This window comes from Barbus barbus (assembly GCF_936440315.1).
Source record: "Barbus barbus genome assembly, chromosome: 18".
NCBI classification, from domain to species: domain Eukaryota; kingdom Metazoa; phylum Chordata; class Actinopteri; order Cypriniformes; family Cyprinidae; genus Barbus; species Barbus barbus.
The window spans coordinates 27695726-27714621 of record NC_136746.1 but is presented as its reverse complement, the minus strand read 5'-3'; the positions used below and the strand labels follow the sequence as shown (position 1 = coordinate 27714621).

Below are 18896 nucleotides of genomic sequence, written 5' to 3'. Positions count from 1 at the left end.
AAAAAATATTGATATAGATTGGCTCAAGTGGGCACAGTAATATAATTTTTTTTTTTTTTGTAATTTATAATTTTGTTGTTCGCCATTTTAAATGTCAATTTTAAATATTTCTCTTCAGCAATGGTTTATTTTTATTTCAGTTTGAATTTGAGTAATTTTCATACTTCAATATAAAATGAGTATATTAAGCTATCACTAATACAGTATTTACATGAACTGAATGGTGTCTTGAAAAATAAAATGTAATACATTTCTAGAAATGATGATGAATGTCTGTGGACACATTTGAGCTGAAGTCTGACATGTGCTCTCTGTTCTCTGTTCAGCCCGGTAAAGACAGCATCTGGCTGCCCGTCCTGGTCATCGCACGCTTGGTGTTCGTTCCTCTCTTCATGCTCTGTAACGTGGAGCCCAGATACTACCTGCCCGTGGTGTTCGCTCACGACGCCTGGTACATCGTTTTCATGATCCTCTTCTCCTTCAGCAACGGATACTTGGCCAGTCTCTGCATGTGCTTCGGACCAAAGTACGTACAGAATATCATCAACATGCAAGCCAAAAATGCACCTAATATCAGTAAAAAAAATAGACCTAATACTTAATATCAATTTGTGCAGCATTTTAAGCAGAGAAATGCCATTAGTTCTTCAAGCGAGCAGACGTAGCAATATTAGTTCAATCTTTTCTGTACACGTTAAACACTGATGTTCAGTCAAAGTTCTTCATGTTCTCTAATGTTTTGTGTTTGTCCCACAGGAAAGTGTCCCAACATGAAGCGGAAACCGCCGGCGCCATCATGGCCTTCTTCCTCTCTCTTGGCTTGGCTGTGGGAGCCGCGTTATCCTTCGCTTTCCGGATCCTGATCTAGAACCGTGGCCTAGTTCTCAGTATGATGAAGAAGAGGAACTTCATACTGCACATGTATCCGCTTGCCTGTTTGTCCCTCTTGTGTGTTTTCCTGAAGACGTGGAACTGGAATAGACAGGGATTAAGAGAGGGACCATCTTCATCAACAGCCAAAATCTGTCTGCATTTTTTTGTATACTTTTTGTAAAATGTGCCAATTCAGTATTTAGCAATAATGTATAGATCAAGTTAACCTCTTTCTGTTTTAGTAATTTTTAATGTTTTTGTAGATATGAAGTTTTAATGGTCCTGTTTTAGTTTAGTGATGGCAGAGACATGCAGCTATTAGGGCAGTAGTTCATTGCAAAAAAAAAAAAAAAAGTTCTTTCATTTGCAAATGTCTAAAAATTCAAAATGACACAATGTTGTTTTCTGAAAAATACATCAAAATTAAGTGAGTTTATGCTTAAAACATAATTTGGCTTTCCCTTTGAATCAAGTTTCTTGCATTATTGACAGACATTAGTACTTGTTTTAAGCATAAACTCAACTAATTTGAACATCTTAAGTCATTTTTCTTAAGTAAACGTCTCTTCATTTAAGAATATTTAGATATTTGTACTGAAAACAAGACGAGACTGTTTAGGAACTAGCTTTTGCAGTGGTTCTAGATAAATCGTACTGCATCACACCATTAAAGGGCCCCGATTTGAGTTTTTAGAGGCATTTTGAATCATAAGATCCATTCAGATGTCTGCTGTTTATTTTGTCAGCTGCATGTATTTGATTTGAACTTTCAAATAATGGCATTAGTACATTTTGTCAGCATGGCTGAATTTTCATTTTAAATGAAGGCCTAAAAGTGTTACATTTGACCTTGTTTATTTATGTTTATTTTATAACAGCTTTTTTATTAATTTGTTGATTGCAGGATGTATGATGACCTATTCTAACATCGTGTACATGCACGACTTACTTTGGTGCCTCTTTAATGAGACGTTTCCCAAAACATTGGCAAAATGGAAATGTGTGAGCAGGTGGGACTGTGAATGGAAGCGGATGGAAATAAACCCATTTCTGTTTGTAACTGCGTGATCGTGTCTGTTCAGTACGTGAGCTGCACCAGAGGCTCGAGTGTTTAAATGACTAAATATAAAAGCAAACAAATGCTCCAGGATCTTTTCACTACCACAATGATATTAAGTTCAATTTGAAGTTATTTCTCAAGTTCACATGTAAGATCATTACACTCTGAACGATTCACTTTCAACACTATATATATATTGTTTAATATTTCCAATCAACCAAACAAACATTTTTAAAAAGTGTTTTGCTTAAAGTGTGCAAGTGTTAAATATCGTGGCGAAATACCGTCGCCTGGTCGCTAGATGGCGCTGTTTCGAATGTGAATTATTTCCACGAGTTTAGAAGGATTTAAAGCTCTTCCTGCTCCGCTGCTATGGTGACCAGAGAAGCTTTCCAGGTTTTGAAGAGCAGATTAAGGCGCCAATAAGTATTACAAAACGTTTATAGGTATAAAAAAAGAAAATTCAGAGTTAAATTGTATTAACTTGTGTTTTATGTGGTTGCAGAAAGTAGGTTGAGCTCTGTTATTAATGGAGCATATTAGATCAATTTCTCCTCTCCTGCATTTGGATTTAAACAATTTAAACTCTCCTGAAGCTGAAGACAGCAGGTATGTTCTGACAAGCCCACGTTCCCTTGAAGCCTGCGCAAGATTGGGAGTGAAACCTGTTGATTTGTTGTTCAGATCCTTCACAAACTTTATTGATGAAAACCAGGAGTCCTCTCTGGAGGAAGTGACTGCATTATATGAGGAGTACGAGATAGGACGAAGAGAACGACTGCGCTTGTGTCGAGAGGAGAGAGAGCGGATCATACAAGAGGGCTGGAATAGAAAGTCATCTGTAAAACCATTCACAGGCCTGGAAACCGTCCTAGAGCGAACAGCTGAGAGTCAAAGCACCGATACCAAAGCCAAATGCCCAAGAGAGACACGGTTCACAACTGATCGTTCAAAGTCTGCGATTTCGATCTCAGACTGGTTCCCGACCGCATGCGCGCAGAAGTTTCCCTACAGTTTCAGTCTGGCCGACCTCAGACGATCTCCTGCGACGGAGCGTCGGCTGAAGAGCCTCTCGCAGGAGATCAGTCGCAAACTAAGCATCGCCGTCCCAGAAAAAGATCGCAAGATTGCTGCATTGATGCTGGCCAAGCACGAAGAGGAGCAGTTTCGTTTACGCCAGAGCATGTTTGAGGAGCAACATCGCGAGGAGGAGCACAGGCGTGAGGAGGAGCGGCGAGCTCACATGGAGCAAAAGCGACGCAAAGAACTTCTGCGACATATTCGCCGCTGGCAGGAGGACTTGGAGGAGCGGAGGAGGTTGCGAGAGGAAGAGGAGGCGATGCTTGCGGAGCAGCGCGAGCGGGAGACACTTTGGCATGAGGAGCGCTGGAGGAGGCTCGCAGAGGAGCAACAAGCTCGACGCAGGTTCAAGCTTGATGTGGCGAGCAGGGATGCAAAAGAGCGCAAACACTACCAAGAGAGGCTCCTGCGGAAGAAGGAGCGCACTGAGGAGGCGCAGCGAGAGAAGGAGCTGCAGGAGGCGCAGGAAAAAGAACACCACGCAATGAGGAGCAAGCAGATGCAGGAAAAGAGAGAAAGGAGGAGACTCGAGCAAGAGAACCAGAGGGAGCTACTCAAACACCTCCTCCTGAAAAAGGAGGTCGAAGAGCAGGAGCGTGCAGAGAAGGAGCTCAAGCGAAAAGGACTGGAGCAGAAGCTGCAACGGTCCAAGGAGAACCACATGCTGCTTCTAGAGGCGCGGGTGCAGGAAATGCGATCGCGTGCTGAGAAAGAGGAGGAGCAGATGCGGACGGCGCAGCAGCGGGCGAGGAGGGAGAACAGGCATCGGATGGAGCAGAAGCAAATGTTGGTGCAACGTTGCCAGCTGCGGTCGGAGCGTGCAGTGATGCAGGCCCAGGAGCAACGGCGGCGAAGAGCTCAAGGTGTCCGACGAGAAAACCAGGAGAAGAAGCTCAACTATAGCAGACTACGAGAAAGAGTCCTGGAGGAGGAGAAAGCGCAGTGGGAGGAGAGATGCAAGGCCGTGATGCAGAAGGAACAGCGCAGGGAGAAGCTGCAGAAAGAGAAGGCCGAGGCCCAGGAGCGGAGCCGGAAGGTGGCTCACGCCTCCTGCTACATGCGGGAGAGGGTGAGGGAGCAGACGTCCCGTCGCACCTTTGACCAGATGGCACGAGAAGCCGAGCTGACCGCTCAACTGGGCCACCTGAAACTATGAATAGTGTAGAACAAAAAGAAGAATTATGATAGTATTAAAGGAGCCAAACAAACCAACTTAATAGCCATGTTTAAATGTAAACCAGTTTGATGTATTTTTCATTCAAATTAGTGTTTACAGTGCTGAAGATGTATTTATCAGGCAATTTATAAGCTTGTAGACTGCACCAAAGACAGGCCAAGTATTTATTATGTATTATTTATTTTATAGACTTCTATTTTCTGAAGGTTTTATTAAACAATGACATTTTGGAATATTTTACAGTATCTCTATATGGATTTTATGTGGATATTTTTAAATGGATTTTGTGTCGCACATTTGAGACCGATTTAGATTCTTTGGGTTAAGTTACTTTTATAAAAAAAAAAAGTAATTTCTGAATTAAAGCATGACTGACTGAACTCAAATTGCATGTTTCAGATGAATATATTCTGATAATAACGATTGGTTGCACATCTCTCGGTGTATTGTTTATCTACAGCTGAGACATCATCTTAAGGTCGGCAAGGTCATTGTGCCAGTGTTATTTGTAAATTAAAAACAAAAGTGTTGGCAGCTAACTGAAATACATTTCAATTGAAGTACTAAAATTACTTAAACTGAAAAGAAAGTAAATAAAAGCTAAACAGAAATATAAAAATGTATAAAATATCAGCAGCAGATAGATAAATTTACAACTTAAAGTCAAATGATTTTTTTTGTCAATAAGTGATCTGCAGGTCACAGAAATGCACACAAAACAGCAGCTTTTATGGCTTTTAATAGATTGTCGCGCAGCAGATTGCCGTGCCATCACAATGTGCATGTATTTCAGACTGCACTGCTTTGTACTTCTCAAAATAAACATTGGTTTATATTAATATAAGGCATTCTTGGTTTAATACAAAACTTCAAAAAAAGAAAAAGACAAAATAAATATTTTAAAATTCTTTGGAAAAAGAGCACTGTATTGCACTTAAGTTTTGAAACTTTACGGCAGTGATAAAAATGACATATTCTTATATCTAGAATCAGATTTTATTTTACCATAGAAATTAAGTTCTCATATTTTTCGTCTTTGACAATGCACATGAAAACACCACAGGCTTGTAGTTTGTTTCTCGGCTAATAAAACAATTAGTTAAACAGAAAATGTGGGGAGTTTCATAACACCAATCACGAGAAAACAAAACTAAAAAAGCATTCTCAAGTCTTGATAAAAATATAAACAAATTTTCAAATGAAATATTACACGTCACCAGTCATGTTTGGCTGTTGGACTGTTTTTAGATTAATCATCTGGCAGTCCGAGGGCCAACAGCACAGGGAGTCCAGTCCCCAGGATGAGAGTCAGGCTCTCTGTGATGCCCAGACCGCCCTGCTGCTGGTGGGCTCCGGTTCCTGTATGATGGTGGAGGTGAGTGGAGCTCTGATGCCCTCTGCTGTTGATTTCTGGCAGGACATGAACCGTGGCCACATATAAGAAAGTCCCAGCTGAGAACAGCATGCCAATGCCTGTAGCACTCAGGCGGTTCTGAGAAGAGCCATTAGACTGCAAAGAGATACAGAGAGATATATATATATATATATATATATATATATAAAAAAAGAGAAGTATTCATTGCTTTAGATCATTCCAAAAAAATGTAATGGAAAATGTGTCATTAAAACAGATATATTTGTATTGCTCTTCTGAAATAAATGTGGATGTATTATGTACACATACTGTAATGTTAAAAAAAAAAAAAAGTATATATATATATATATATATATATATATATATATATATATATTTTTTTTTTTTTTTTTTTTTTTAAATCTAATAAAACAGACAAAAGGACATAAGCTTATTAAAATTTAAACTAACAATACAAAAATAAATGTATTCATATTTAGAATTTGCTTTTAATATAATATAATACAATAACACTAGATTTTGTGTGCATATTTTGATGCTTCACTGGAACTAAAGTTTCAAAGGACAAATAAGAGAAACTGAGGTTTCTTACAGAACTCAGGATAAAATAAGTGCTGATGGCCATCAGCGGCGCAGCAGCAGAAAATGCCAGTAAATGCTTTTGAATAGTCTTCCTCTCCAGACCTGCATGCATGAGGAAAGACACAAGACCAAATGCCGCTGGAGCCTATAGAGAGAGAGAACAAAAGTGAATTTGTGTTGAATAAAGAAAAGCAATTGGTCACTGACTGTAATTGTACTACATTTTGCAACAAAGGCATGGCAGTGGACACAAGGTTTTTTTTATTGGCTCACATATTGCAATTTTCTTTTTTCTATTCTCTAGTTTTAGATTCCACTTTATTTTTTTTATTTGGGGGGTCATGTTTTGCAATAATTGCTTTTCTTGAAAAGTGACTTTCATTGCATTTACAGTACAGATTTTTATCAGTTAATCATTCCATGAGTCAAAACCATGACCTTGCAAATGCTTTACTGTATGAGCTACTTGATACAGAATGACTCAGCAGTGATAATACAGATAAGTAAGAGAAATGAACAATCTCACCTTATGCAAAATGACAGCAAAAAACACCACAACCTGCACGGACACCTGCGCTGAGGCCGCAGCTGCACCCAGAGCAACACCATCAGCTGGAAAGAGACAGACAATGGGAATAATTTGGGAAAAAATAAAGTTTCAGCTGTGGGTTTCAAATGTCTAGGTTTTGATTTTGTTTGCCAACTTGTGTTTTCTCTAGAGTCCTCATACTATTGTACATGTATTTTGCATCGCTTGGACTGTTCTCTGTGGATCCCACCTTCTCGCACACCACGATTGGTCGATTATGCACAATGACCTACTTTTCAGTCCTTACCTTTAAGTATTGAAACAGTAGGAAAACAAAACCGAACATTTCCGGCAATTTAGAAATCCCAGCCAGAACATGTCTGGGAAAAAGTGGACGTATTTTCACCCAAATAATAACAGAATTTTAATTTTGGAGTAAACTACTCTTTAAACAATATTTGAAAACAGAAATGTAACACTAGCCATGAAAACCAAATGAGGTTAGTCTGTTTTCAGTGGACAGATTATAGGACAGATGCTGTGATAAAAACACAATGTAGGGATGAATAGGACAAGCACTACTGGCATGATTCACTGTAATGTAATCTGTTTTGTCTGGTGATATGGAACATAATAGTGGAAGTGAAGCCTTTGTTACCTGCGGCGTGAATAAGCAGACCTAGGGTGGCAGTAACACTGTTGCCACTGTACATGCGTGCTCGGGGTTCTGGGAAACAAGACAAACAGAAACGTTCTCAAGAGAGCATCTGACAGCATTTCACACCGGCTGTTTTTCCACAAACTTCAACATATCTGTCTCCAGCCAAGTGGAATAAATTAAATTCATAATGCTTTACAATTTCAATAATACACTAAGAATGAGATGTATCACATTAACAATAATATACTGTACATTTAAACACAAGGCATTGTCTTTTTAAAAATAAAATCAGACCACATTTTCTTTATGAAAAATGCAATTTCTTATAATTCTGTTTTGATTTTGGCATGAAATGACCTAGATATTTCTTTAAAGTTTTCATAAGAGTCACACCAAAAGTTAGGACATTTTTAAAAAGACGTTGGATTGAAAATGCAAAATAATGTTATTTCTGACATAACTGGATGCAACTTGCTGAAGTAAACAACATAGCATACTACAGATGTTTTTTGTATACTGTTTCAAAAGCTATTAAAATATGGCAGCGGCTATATGCTATGTTAAAATTGCAGGCAATTATATGCACCTCAGTATTGTAGAACAATATAAAACAATATGCAATAATAACGTACTGAATGTAAATTATAATGTGAATTCAGATTATTAATTGAATGCCACCTTCTTGGGACAATAAAGCCCTCCCTACACCTACCTGAAATTTATTTTCAACTTTTTGATTATTTCCTCCATTTTTATTGAAATTAAAAGCCTTGCATTTAGGGAGACCATGCAACCTTTTTTTCCCAGACCTGTCCTGGCAGGGATTTCTAAATTGTCCAGGTTTTTTATTTGTTTTCTTATCGTTTTTATACTTGCTGAAGGTAAATAGTTTGACCAATAGCATGTGGGCATTGTACACAATTGACCAATTGTAGTGTGTGAAGAGGTGGGATCTACATCAGAGTGGTCAAAGCAATGCAAATACACATATAATGTATGAAGTCTGTAGAGAGCACATCTGTAGAGAGAAAACAAAACCAAAACCTGGACATTTTAGGCAATTTAGAAACCCTGGACAGGACTTGTCTGGAAAAATGAGGGTCTGTTATACATTACTATTCTCAACACAGCCTCTGAATGGAAGAAGTGAGGGGATAAGTAGTGAAATGTGTTTCTAACGAGAAGAAGTTTTGAGGTACCGTGCATGGAGCAGTATTTGGAAATCTGGTCCACCACAAACATGAGCGTAAAGCCCGAGACGAGAGCGACTCCTATGATGAAATGAGGACGCAGACCTTTCTTTGCGATTAGATGAAGTGTTGAATTTGATTCGGAGATATTTTGATTCTCTCCCATTGCGGAGCAATACCAGTCTACATGAGGAGGAGAAGAAACATGTTCAATCGTTGTCTGCTCTATATGAGGCTACCAGCAGTGAGTTTTAACTGGTAACCTACTTTAGATAAAAGTAAAAGTGTGCATGACTGTTTGTGCATATTCATTCCCTGAATAGGGAAGTGAATTAATAAATAAAAGGAAGATGGCTAGTCTCACCTTTCCATGACTCCTGCACTAACTCCACCCCCTCTGGGATGATGATTGACAGGGCAGTGCCACATAGAAGCCCCGCCCCCAGCACAGTAATCAGCTGCAGTTTCTGCTGTAAAGGTGGAGAAAATGTCGTAAAATAACTTTAAACTTATTTTTCAATGTGTCTTTACAGTCATGGAGTTTTATGTTTTACAGTATAACACTGTAAGCTGATGATATCTCAATTGTGTTTACACATACAGCTATCAACATAGAAACTATCATCAGCTACGTGACTGAACTCAAATACACTGGGCAGAGTACAAATCCTTGCTTCATCTGTAATGCATGCTACAATTTGCCTGTGGTGTACTGTATGTAAACATAGTTTTTACCTGCATCTGATACATTAGTCTGCTCTGCTTTACAGTACTGTATAAAGTTAACACTCCAGCTTTTGTTGCATGTGAATACCGATCCTCTTACCTCTGATAAGTTGATCAATAGAGGAATTATCCCAAGCATGAAACATCCCACGAACATAGCCAGAGATATGAGAATAACAGCCCAAGCTCCGTCCATGACTGCTTCTACTCTTCAGACCAAGCACAATCAGGCTGCATCACATCTAAAACACAAAAGAAAGACACAATATCCTCTTTGACCACTCACTGGAAGGCATAGTGGAGTTCTCCACGACTCAACACCCTCCATAACTCTATAAACTACACCCCCAGAGTCAGACGAACAGCATTGCTCAGGGGACAGTTCGATTCATTTGAGAGAATCGGTTCCTTTCATTCAACTCATATATGAACCGAGTCAATGTCCTCATTAAGACCTTGCGATTTTTACCTTTTTATTTTTTGTAGTAAAATTGTTGTTCATTAGTATGTCATCACTACTGTGTTATATGAACGTGTAGGTGTAAATAGACTCAAAACATAAGTATAACAAAGCGTATCAGTATAATTCATGTACTTAACTTAATTGAACTAGGCTTTTGTAAATACGTTTTGAATACCAAAATAATATAATATATACGTTAAGAAAACAAAACAAAAACAACAACTGCCAAATAAGCAACTTAAGTAAATTGTGAATAGTTATATTATTATTATTTTTAAACGGTCACGTGACCCAAATTTCTCAAAAAGCCGTTGATGAAAGTTAGATCGCGCGCACACCGGCTTGAGGTAAGACGCTCTGTCCTCAGGACAAATTTATTTTAAAATAGATGAAATACATATTCACTAATAATATTGTCATGAGGATATTTAAGTGGACGTTATAAACGTTATGTGAATTGTAAATTAATACGACATGAGCGTGGTTAATATCTGTTGTTAGATTCATACAGAAATTTTAAAGCGTTTAATTACTATAAAAGAATATAGAAAGATATCAGTGACCTTTATCTCTTTCTCAAGGTAATATTACTGGTAAACACTTAAACATTTGTAAACTTTTGCCGACGCCAAATGCAGTCGAACGTTTTGACCGAACCATTGCAAAGAATCGGTTCAAAAGAAAGATTCGTTAGTGAATCATTTATCAGAGAAAATGATTCTCTGTTCCTGTTGTTTTTTTTTCTTGAGATCACAAGACCGTAAGAGGTCAAAGATTGTACTCACTGTTTCTTGGCAAAGAAGAAAGCTGCCTTAAAATTACATCATGGCTCCTTATAGGAGGTAAAGGAGCCATATTATTGAATATTGACAAAAAAAACAAATTCATGATCAAAATCATGAAAATTGGACAACTGCATATGGGGACAATCCTTTGGAAGTAATCAACACTTGGATTTTTGACTACTTGGAAATACACAATTTGCAAAAATGTGGCAAAATTATCAAAGACTTAAATTTGAATAGAACCCATATGACTTCATTAAAGTGAAACACGATTAGTGCATTTCTTTGTAGCATTCATAAACGACACGGGTCCACAGAGTGATATTAAAGAAATTCTCGACACTTTATATGGTTTTGTCAGTCTATTTTATTGTTCAAAGACATGGAAGAGTTTGAGGATGACACTGTACAAAAGATAATTTGAGGGAAGGTTGAGATACAAAACTATTAAAAACAGCAATCGCAAGCAAAGTACGATCTTAAGGGAAATCTGAATGGACAAAAGCAAACAATTCATGGTTGACTGTACATGGTTTTGCTGGCTAAGCTGTACAAATGTAAATATCGTTTAGTGTTCCAAGAGCAGTGCAATGCTTCTATTTACAAAAATATTACACTGATTTAACCACTTCACTTTACTCCAGGCCAATGGCCGGTTAATTCAAAAGAAAGAGAAGTAATAGACAAAAGAAATAAATATTGTGGACAACATTTGTAACAAATGGGGAAAGCCTATAAAGATGCATAAATAAATTATTGCCACATCATGCTTGAGGACAGTGTTTTTCCTTAAATAGATCCAGGATGCAGTCATATGGTCATCACCTACAGTATCTAAGCAGCAAGAGCGTCAGACCGACAAAGCACTGCAGTTACTCAATATTATCCAAATGAGATCACTGACAAAAATGGCTTGATATTGTTACATACACCATGATAATGTTTCATATTCCACATGAAGTGCATAGCCTACAGTGTTATTTGCATTTAACAGTTACAAAGCTCCTCAGTGATAGATTAGTGTGATTTACATAAATTAACTAAAAATATCACTAATGTTCTAATTCACAAGTTTACATACACCTGACAAGTTTCAAGTTAACATTTGTTGCAGAAAATGACAGTAAAACACTGCATTGCTATTTCTGTAAACAATAAATGACACAATGAGAACTATTTAGGTCCACTAGCAGGAAAGGTAAACCAATTAGAGGCTGGACAAAGAAAATAAAGTAGTTACATTTTAAAGCAAGTACTCAGGCACAGCCTTTGTCTGCTTATCTTGAGAGAAAAACTAAAAAATATTTTGTTTCCAGTTCTGACTTGCATTTCAACAATGCACAGAGAGAGAGCATGAATGCAATATGTATATAATGGACACAGTAGCAAAAATGTCTGAACATGGTGACAAAACAGATATAAAGAGTATAGTTGTTAAAAAAAAAAAACAACAATAATAAATAGTGGTCAATGTACTAGTTTTTGTGTTTTTTTCCAGACTTCAACCACTGAATGATGCATAAACCCAGTCAAATAAGCTCAAGACTGCAAGAGTGTCAGCGAAAAGCTTGTAAATGCACACAGGTAAGACAAACCATGGAACGGAGTCTGTTATTTCCAGTTCACCACTATTGCACTAAAGAAGGTCTTATTTAGGACACACGTTGATATGACCCAATGAGATAAACCACATTTTTAGGATGATTTCTGATTATGTTTCACATGCACTTTTTACAGTGTTTATGAGTAAGTGATCAAAAATGGTATTGTGTACATCACTTGTTAGTGGCAACGAAAAGAAAAGAAAAAGAAAAAAATTCCACAAAACCTGATGAAACCATTATTTCATACCCATGCATTACAAAAAAGAAAAATACTCACATTCACAAATTCGACATTTAAGTCCACGTAGGGAATTTGCTGTGCGTTTAAATTCTTTTTGCTACAGTATCAGTTATTGACAGAACATTCCACAGTAGAGCAACACAATTTAAAATTGGTCCATTTGATGCCTGATTCAGAAAGTAGCGTCATACCACGCATAGCGCAAGTATGTGTTAGCAATGCGTAGGTTTACATTTAAACACTGGATGTGCAGAAGACATAAGGGTGGACAGGAGAATAGTTCCAGGGTTGGTGATTTGCCTGGAGTCTGTCAGACAGTCTAAAAGTGGCTTTTCCAGTTCAAGTACAGTTAGTGTTCGGCGGCTATTTTCCTCACAATCGGTTAATTCAGCAGGCTGGAGTGAGTTTTTCGATCCTGTGTTTTCCAACGATTCCTTATACAAGAGGGACTAGTAATAGTCTTTATGTTAAATACGGTACATTCACTTTGGTAAAGAAGAATAAAAGTTGCGTGAATTAATTTGCTCATCTCCAAACATATTGTACTATAGTGCCATTTCAGCTGGGAAAAGAAAATTCTGATTAACTGTCTGTCATTATTACTGCTGTTTATTCCACAAGCATTTCTAATATGTATGATTTCTCATAAAATGTGATTCTCACAAAATTATCTGTGATAGTATTTTTGTGTACTACAGATGGTTAACATGGAGAAATGGTGTTGCTAAAGCTCTAAAAACATGTTGTAAATGATCACATGGCTGTCTGAAATACCTGATTTGGATTGGTTAAATCATACCTGTCTGTTACTATATACATATATTTTTGCTTTTAACGCTCACCAAACTGTTTAGTTGACCATTATCCTATGTAACTCATTTCCTAAGAAATCTTTCAATATTTTCTTTATGCAAAAGATTTGGAGGTGAAATCTGACCTTTATGCGCCTTTGTGATATCCACCCTAATATACAATTTTCCTGCCCACCTGAGATAGCACTATAGCTGTTTTACTTCATCATAACAGGTAAATTCAAATTTTAATTACAAATTATGAGTAATCATTACTGATTTTGGTCTTATTTACTAGACATGCGCTTGTAACGGCAAGAAACTCCGTACGAACAGGGTAACCAATGTAAAGAAGAATTATGAAACTCTGTTTCTAATAGTTGGAGTACAATCACAAGCCACTCCATATTCTTGATAATTGGCCATCCTGTCTCCAAGCCTTAATGATAAATTAGTATTTTAGGTGTCAGCTGTGATGGATTCACACGCTCAGTAAGTGTAGTGAGGTGCAGGGGATCTCTGCCATGTTGAAGTCCTGCTAGTTTCTCTAAGTTCAGCACATGGTGTGGCCCTGCCTGGGTCACTGGTGCACCTCGTTCTGAATAAGGCTGTCCTCTCCTGATTGGAAATCACCCTCGTTCACCACCTCCTCATCCTGCGATGAACCCTGCCCCTCGTCCTCGCCACTTCCTGTCTCGTCTGTGTTTGGGTCCTGTAGCACTTGGGCGACATACGTCTGCTGATATAGAAAAAAGAGGGAAGATGGAAAATGGAAAAAAAATCAGATGGGACAATAGCCAATTTTTGTTGATGCCAGATTAGTAACTACTAAATAAGTATTGTTGACACTAAAAACTAAGGGTGTAAAAAATGATATGCAAGACTCCGACATGATTATTAAAACTTACCACAGACTTGACAGGTGGAGATGAATCCGGTGGTCGTCCATTGTCCACACCGTCCATGTCGATCTGTAGAGAATTCGGGAAAATCACACTGCAGTTTAGAGAAAGTTCTAGACTTGGATTTATTTATAAAAAACACAATCAAACAGACAGAGCTATTTCTGACCTTGTAATTGTGTGCACTGAGGTATTTGAAATGACCAAAGACGACGTGGGAGAGGCAAATGATGATGGTGATGATCAGAACCACAAAGGTAAACATTGATGTTGGAGCAACAAAACCTTTAAGTTTTAAGAGGAAATCAAGAGAAAAGAGAGCAGAGGAGAAAAAAAAAATCATATTAGAGATATGACAATAACCTTTTACATCAGCACTGGTTCTCAATCTTGTTCTCCACTGGGCCACAATACTGTCGATACCTTGCTGCCTACGGTTTGGAACTATCATTGCATTCAGAGTGTGCCTAAAAAGCAGAGTAGGTAGGCAGCTCGCTAGGGTTTAGAACAGACCCACTATCTGGCTTTGTCTTACCCGTACGGACAGTAGAGAAGAAGAGCAGCCAGAAAAGGCAGAGGATGGGTGCTGCAACCACCTGGTTGACAGCTCCAGAGTGGATTTTCTTATCTAGTTTGGAGGGTAGGTAGGCATAATACATGTTATACCTGTCCACCAGGTGCTTCAGTAGCATGTACATCAGTCCTGCAGGAAAAATTCAAATCAAATTGTGTTAAACGTGCCACTACAATGCAAGAATTGTTTATAGTTCTTCGGTGAGAAATAGGGTTGGGCCGATTGTCCATCGCCGATGGCTGATAGACATAACGATGTTGAGTCGGCATTGTGATTGCACGCCCCCGCCTCCCCATCCCCCTGCAATCCGCCGCATCCCAGTACCGTGTTTGGACAGAAAATGCCATGTAGCCTACTACGGGACCCCAAAAGGGAATAAATACATGACGGGAGGAAAATATATATTTCAGTAGCCTAATTTCTCTTGCAGTTATATCACTGGGTAATTATACTGTGTATAGCCTACTGCTTTTTGCGCGATCGCTTTTTAGTTTCAATTTCACTTTTGAGATTCACAATCGCACGTACTCTGTTTATCCTATGGAGGATAAGTGGCAGTACTTTGGCAGTACTTACCAAACATTTTACAAGATCAGATGCTTGTCAGTTGTGCTCGGGATCTGCAAATCATTCGCCATCGTCTCAAGCTGGCCGCACACTGGATGAGAAGCTCAGCGTTGCGCCACGTCTTTACATTGCTTTGAATCGTTACTAGGCACCGCAAACAGACACCGAATGGCTCCACACTCTGTCAAAATGTGTTTGAATTTTAAAGATGTGGCACAACGCAGCACGACGCTGCTCTTCTCGTCCAGTGTGTGACCAAGCTTCAGCCATCTCTCCTTACTCTGTCTGTTTATGTGGTAAGTGAAATTTTATGTACTGTAACAGGCAACCATTGGCAATCGTTATTTGTTTTCCCTGCCGTTCTGAATACAGATTTTTCACTTTGGGCACACCCCCTAACTCCACCCGCCACCCCCCGATATCATCGTCCATCGCGATGTTTCACTGCAGACATCGTCCAATGCCAATTTTGTAGACATCGCCCAACCCTAGTGAGAAATGTCACTCACCAAATGGTACAATAATGGGACAGGTGATGCTGTAGGTCATGACCACAGTAAAGACATTCATCATCCAGGCGTAAGCAGCTCCAAACTGGAACTCATAAGCTTGATGCTGTAACAACATGGAACCATGCATGAATTACAACAAGAGTTTATGAATTACTGAGCATAACAGCATGGGTCAGTATAATGACTGTTGTACTTGAAACTACACGGACCTTCTTCACGTTGCGCCTCTCAGCAGCTGAACGTGCCAGACACAGCCGGATCATGTACATAAGGAAATAGGGAATGCGTAACAGGTCCATGGCATTACCAATGAAGGCAGACGCGATGACATAGTTCACAAAGAAAGCTCCATTATCTGGAAGGAAGACGCACCTAATAGAGACAAAAAAGGAATCAGGCCATAAAAACTTTATCTACAATCTTGAAAATATGTACAAATAAAATGTTTTGTAAACACTATGACCTCGACAGCCCCTGTAACACAGGATTTTAGAGCTGCAAATCCTCTCATGGACTTACTCGAATCTGACTTTTGCCTTGTCGAGGAATTTCTGGTCAAAAAGCCAGCGGAAGAAAACATCCAAACTGCATTTTGGAAAAGATTGTGTGAAATGTTTAATACAAATGAGAAATATATCAGTCCAACATGGCAAACACACAAAAACGTAATATTTGTATTGAAAATGATTTTTCAATGATACAAGTAACTATTTCAAATTACAATTTACAAATCTTAATATATTAGTACAAATTAGCATATAACATCAACAATTGAAAGGGGTGGTTGATTGCGATTTCACTTTTTTAACGTTAGTGTGTAATATTGGTGTTTGAGCATAAACAATATCTGCAAAGTTGCGGCGCTGAAAGTTCAACGAAACTGAGATATCGTCTTTTAAAATCCTAGCAGTTTAATGCCTACAAAAACGCCTCGTAGGGACTACAACTAGCTACTTCCCGGTTTTGTTATGTCACGAACCCAGATAAACCCCACCCCCAGGAACATGCAGCAAAGGAGGCGAGGCCACGCTGCACTGATTTAGAGAAGAGGAAGGGAAAACTAGGGGTGCACGTAACAATCTATTCATATATGAATCGCGATTCTGTCTTCTAACGATTCTAATGGATTCACAAGTTTCAAAATCAATGTTCTAAAGCAGCGGTTCTCAATCCTGTTGCTCGCGTTGCCCTGCTCTGCATGTCTCTCTCTCATTCAGATCATCAGCTCGGCACCAACAATGAAATGTTCCATTTATGCACTTATTTTCACACAGCTATGAGAAGTGTTATACATGTTATACATGCGTGCGGTTGCCATACTGTATTAAAGCTTTAATCAGGATAAAACCGTATATTAAAAAGCTAACAGAAGAAGTAGCACTTACAAATAACAGCGTATCTAAAAGTATGAGACAACATCAAACAAAAAACACCATTAAGAGCCGTGCTTGCACAGGTTCTGCTTGATCCTCTTCACTAATATTCTCTGGGTCTCAATCGGGATCAAATTGTTAAGCAATATAGATGACGCCATTGTATACAATATAACCAGAGCACAAGGGACGGGACGTTTAGACGTGCACTAGAGGCGGTTTAGCCAATCACAACACACTGGACCAGCTAACCAATCTGAGACCATTGCGTATTTCTGAGGGAGGGGCTTCATAAAAGGAGGAAATGGTCAGCGTGTTTAGAGGAGAAGGGACAGAGCGGTGTGGAATAAAGGTAAATTATGTGAAAAATAATGTTTTTTTTTTTTTTTTTTAAACGAAGCATGAACAGATGTTAGACTGCACCCCATAAACACAATCAGTCTAACCACCCCTTTAATGGTTAGTAATTTGTTTATTCAGGAAAATACTATTAAATAAAACATAATTTTTAGGCCTTTAAGTTAAAATCCAAGTGTTATAAAATACCTGCTCAGTCCTAGAGATGGCAGCAGCAGAACCATAAAGATGAGGAAGGTGTAGCATTTGTGCATGGTGGTTCTGTTCTCTCCAGATCTAAAGGGAAAAGTCAAGCATATTTTAAGCTCAGGACCACCAGGTTTGTGTGTCTACCAGAAAATGGTTTAGTTTAGTAGCTCCAACTGATAAACAACTCTAGGTCATTAAAAATACATTGATATACAGGGTTTGACATTGTACCTTGTCCAGTGGGCTTCAAAGAAGGCAGAGTAGTAGACGATGGTGGGGAGAAGGGCCGAGAAGCACCACAACAGCAGGGTGGGGAAGAACTGAGTGACGATGGGGTTCTGGAGGAACAGACACAGGGGGAAGGAAAGGAGGAAATGAGTGACAGAATCATGACCCAATAATCACACTGTATTGTGATGCTCATTAACACCCAGTTTAACAGAATTCTTACGTTCAGGTACTCCACGGGTTTGGTGACGTTGAACTTGTCCATGGTGGAGATGATGATGGCAGGGGTGGTGAGGAAGAAGAGCAAGAGGAAGAGAAAGCAGTTGATGACAAAGCAGCGGAGCCACCAGTTGAGGCCACCAATGGACAAATGCTCCCTGTGGAGAACAAGGTACAACTCGTGATTTATATAAAATATTATAGAACTACTATAAGTATTTCCACAAGTATTACCCAGATGCTAGGGCTAGGCGAAACATCAAATATCAGCGTTATTATCAGTCCGTGTTCTTTAATTAACTTTAAGTAGATTCACACTTTCCACTACCATCTGTGCATTTATGTTCATTTAGTGACAAGCAGTACTGTGTAGATTTATTTTTTAACCAGTGTTGACTTTGCAGTACCTAGTAATAATAGCTGTTCTACACTTTTACATGGAGCATATGAAACACTATTGATATATACATATATCAATTATTGTCAAAATTTGGAAAAATAAGAAATTTTTTATGTCTATATCACCCAGGCCTACTGGATACCTACAGTACACTCACATTAAGCGTTTTGTGTGTGTACTATAGGCAAATCTCAACCACTTGATTCGTATATTTAATACATCCTACTTTACCTGCAAATATACAGTATAATCGCAAAAAGCAATCTATACTATATAGTAAATCTCACTTACATGATTGTTTCTATTGTTGCAAAAATGAAAAATGTATGGTCATATATCTCTATATGTAAAGTTGTGTATATATATATATATATATATATATATATATATATATATATATATATATATATATATATATATATGCAACTTTTTTTGCAT

General features: G+C 38.4%; 5 protein-coding genes across 13 annotated transcripts in view; 3 read left to right on the top strand and 2 right to left on the bottom strand.

Moving 5' to 3' along the window:
- Window positions 1-1932, top strand: part of LOC306884501 (equilibrative nucleoside transporter 1-like) — a 37880-nt gene extending 35948 nt beyond the window's left edge. For all 5 annotated transcript variants that reach the window (XM_079440410.1, XM_079440409.1, XM_079440412.1 and 2 more), the window contains exons 12-13: window positions 327-526; window positions 757-1932. In XM_079440410.1, the coding sequence (XP_079296536.1) occupies window positions 327-526; window positions 757-868 (312 nt within the window). In that variant the 3' untranslated portion in view covers window positions 869-1932. The remainder of the gene's footprint in view (window positions 1-326; window positions 527-756) is intronic.
- A 530-nt stretch (window positions 1933-2462) lies between these two features.
- On the top strand, window positions 2463-4169 carry LOC306884500 (uncharacterized protein; the record flags this gene model as incomplete). Its single annotated transcript, XM_079440408.1, has 1 exon — window positions 2463-4169. The coding sequence occupies one exon, from the start codon at window positions 2463-2465 to the stop codon at window positions 4167-4169; it is 1707 nt and encodes a 568-aa protein (XP_079296534.1).
- Window positions 4170-4913: 744 nt separating this feature from the next.
- LOC306884499 (zinc transporter ZIP9-like) lies at window positions 4914-9649 on the bottom strand. Of its 3 annotated transcripts, XM_079440405.1 has the most exons (7): window positions 9354-9619; window positions 8892-8997; window positions 8537-8710; window positions 7335-7403; window positions 6674-6759; window positions 6158-6292; window positions 4914-5700 (listed from the first exon to the last, which is right to left on the bottom strand). In XM_079440405.1, the coding sequence occupies exons 1-7, from the start codon at window positions 9447-9449 to the stop codon at window positions 5440-5442; spliced, it is 927 nt and encodes a 308-aa protein (XP_079296531.1). In that variant the 5' UTR covers window positions 9450-9619; the 3' UTR covers window positions 4914-5439. The 3 variants fall into 3 exon arrangements, with proteins under 3 accessions (XP_079296531.1, XP_079296532.1, XP_079296533.1); XM_079440406.1 differs by lacking the exon at window positions 7335-7403 and having other exon boundaries at window positions 9354-9649; XM_079440407.1 differs by lacking the exon at window positions 8537-8710 and having other exon boundaries at window positions 9354-9626.
- A 351-nt stretch (window positions 9650-10000) lies between these two features.
- LOC306884609 (arginyl-tRNA--protein transferase 1-like) overlaps window positions 10001-18896 on the top strand; it is a 129675-nt gene continuing 120779 nt past the window's right edge. Inside the window, exons 1-3 of one of the 2 annotated variants that reach the window (XM_079440616.1) lie at window positions 10001-10063; window positions 12000-12085; window positions 18069-18230. The gene's annotated coding sequence lies outside the window, so the exon portion shown is untranslated. The remainder of the gene's footprint in view (window positions 10064-11999; window positions 12086-18068; window positions 18231-18896) is intronic. The other variant, XM_079440617.1, reaches the window with a different exon arrangement.
- Window positions 10850-18896, bottom strand: part of LOC306884608 (CSC1-like protein 2) — a 33700-nt gene continuing 25653 nt past the window's right edge. The window contains exons 14-23 of one of the 2 annotated variants that reach the window (XM_079440611.1): window positions 18063-18216; window positions 17843-17949; window positions 17612-17698; window positions 16212-16277; window positions 15902-16064; window positions 15690-15795; window positions 14575-14742; window positions 14209-14324; window positions 14046-14108; window positions 10850-13876 (exon numbers count right to left, since the gene is read on the bottom strand). In XM_079440611.1, the coding sequence (XP_079296737.1) occupies window positions 13718-13876; window positions 14046-14108; window positions 14209-14324; window positions 14575-14742; window positions 15690-15795; window positions 15902-16064; window positions 16212-16277; window positions 17612-17698; window positions 17843-17949; window positions 18063-18216 (1189 nt within the window). In that variant the 3' untranslated portion in view covers window positions 10850-13717. The remainder of the gene's footprint in view (window positions 13877-14045; window positions 14109-14208; window positions 14325-14574; window positions 14743-15689; window positions 15796-15901; window positions 16065-16211; window positions 16278-17611; window positions 17699-17842; window positions 17950-18062; window positions 18217-18896) is intronic. The other variant, XM_079440610.1, reaches the window with a different exon arrangement.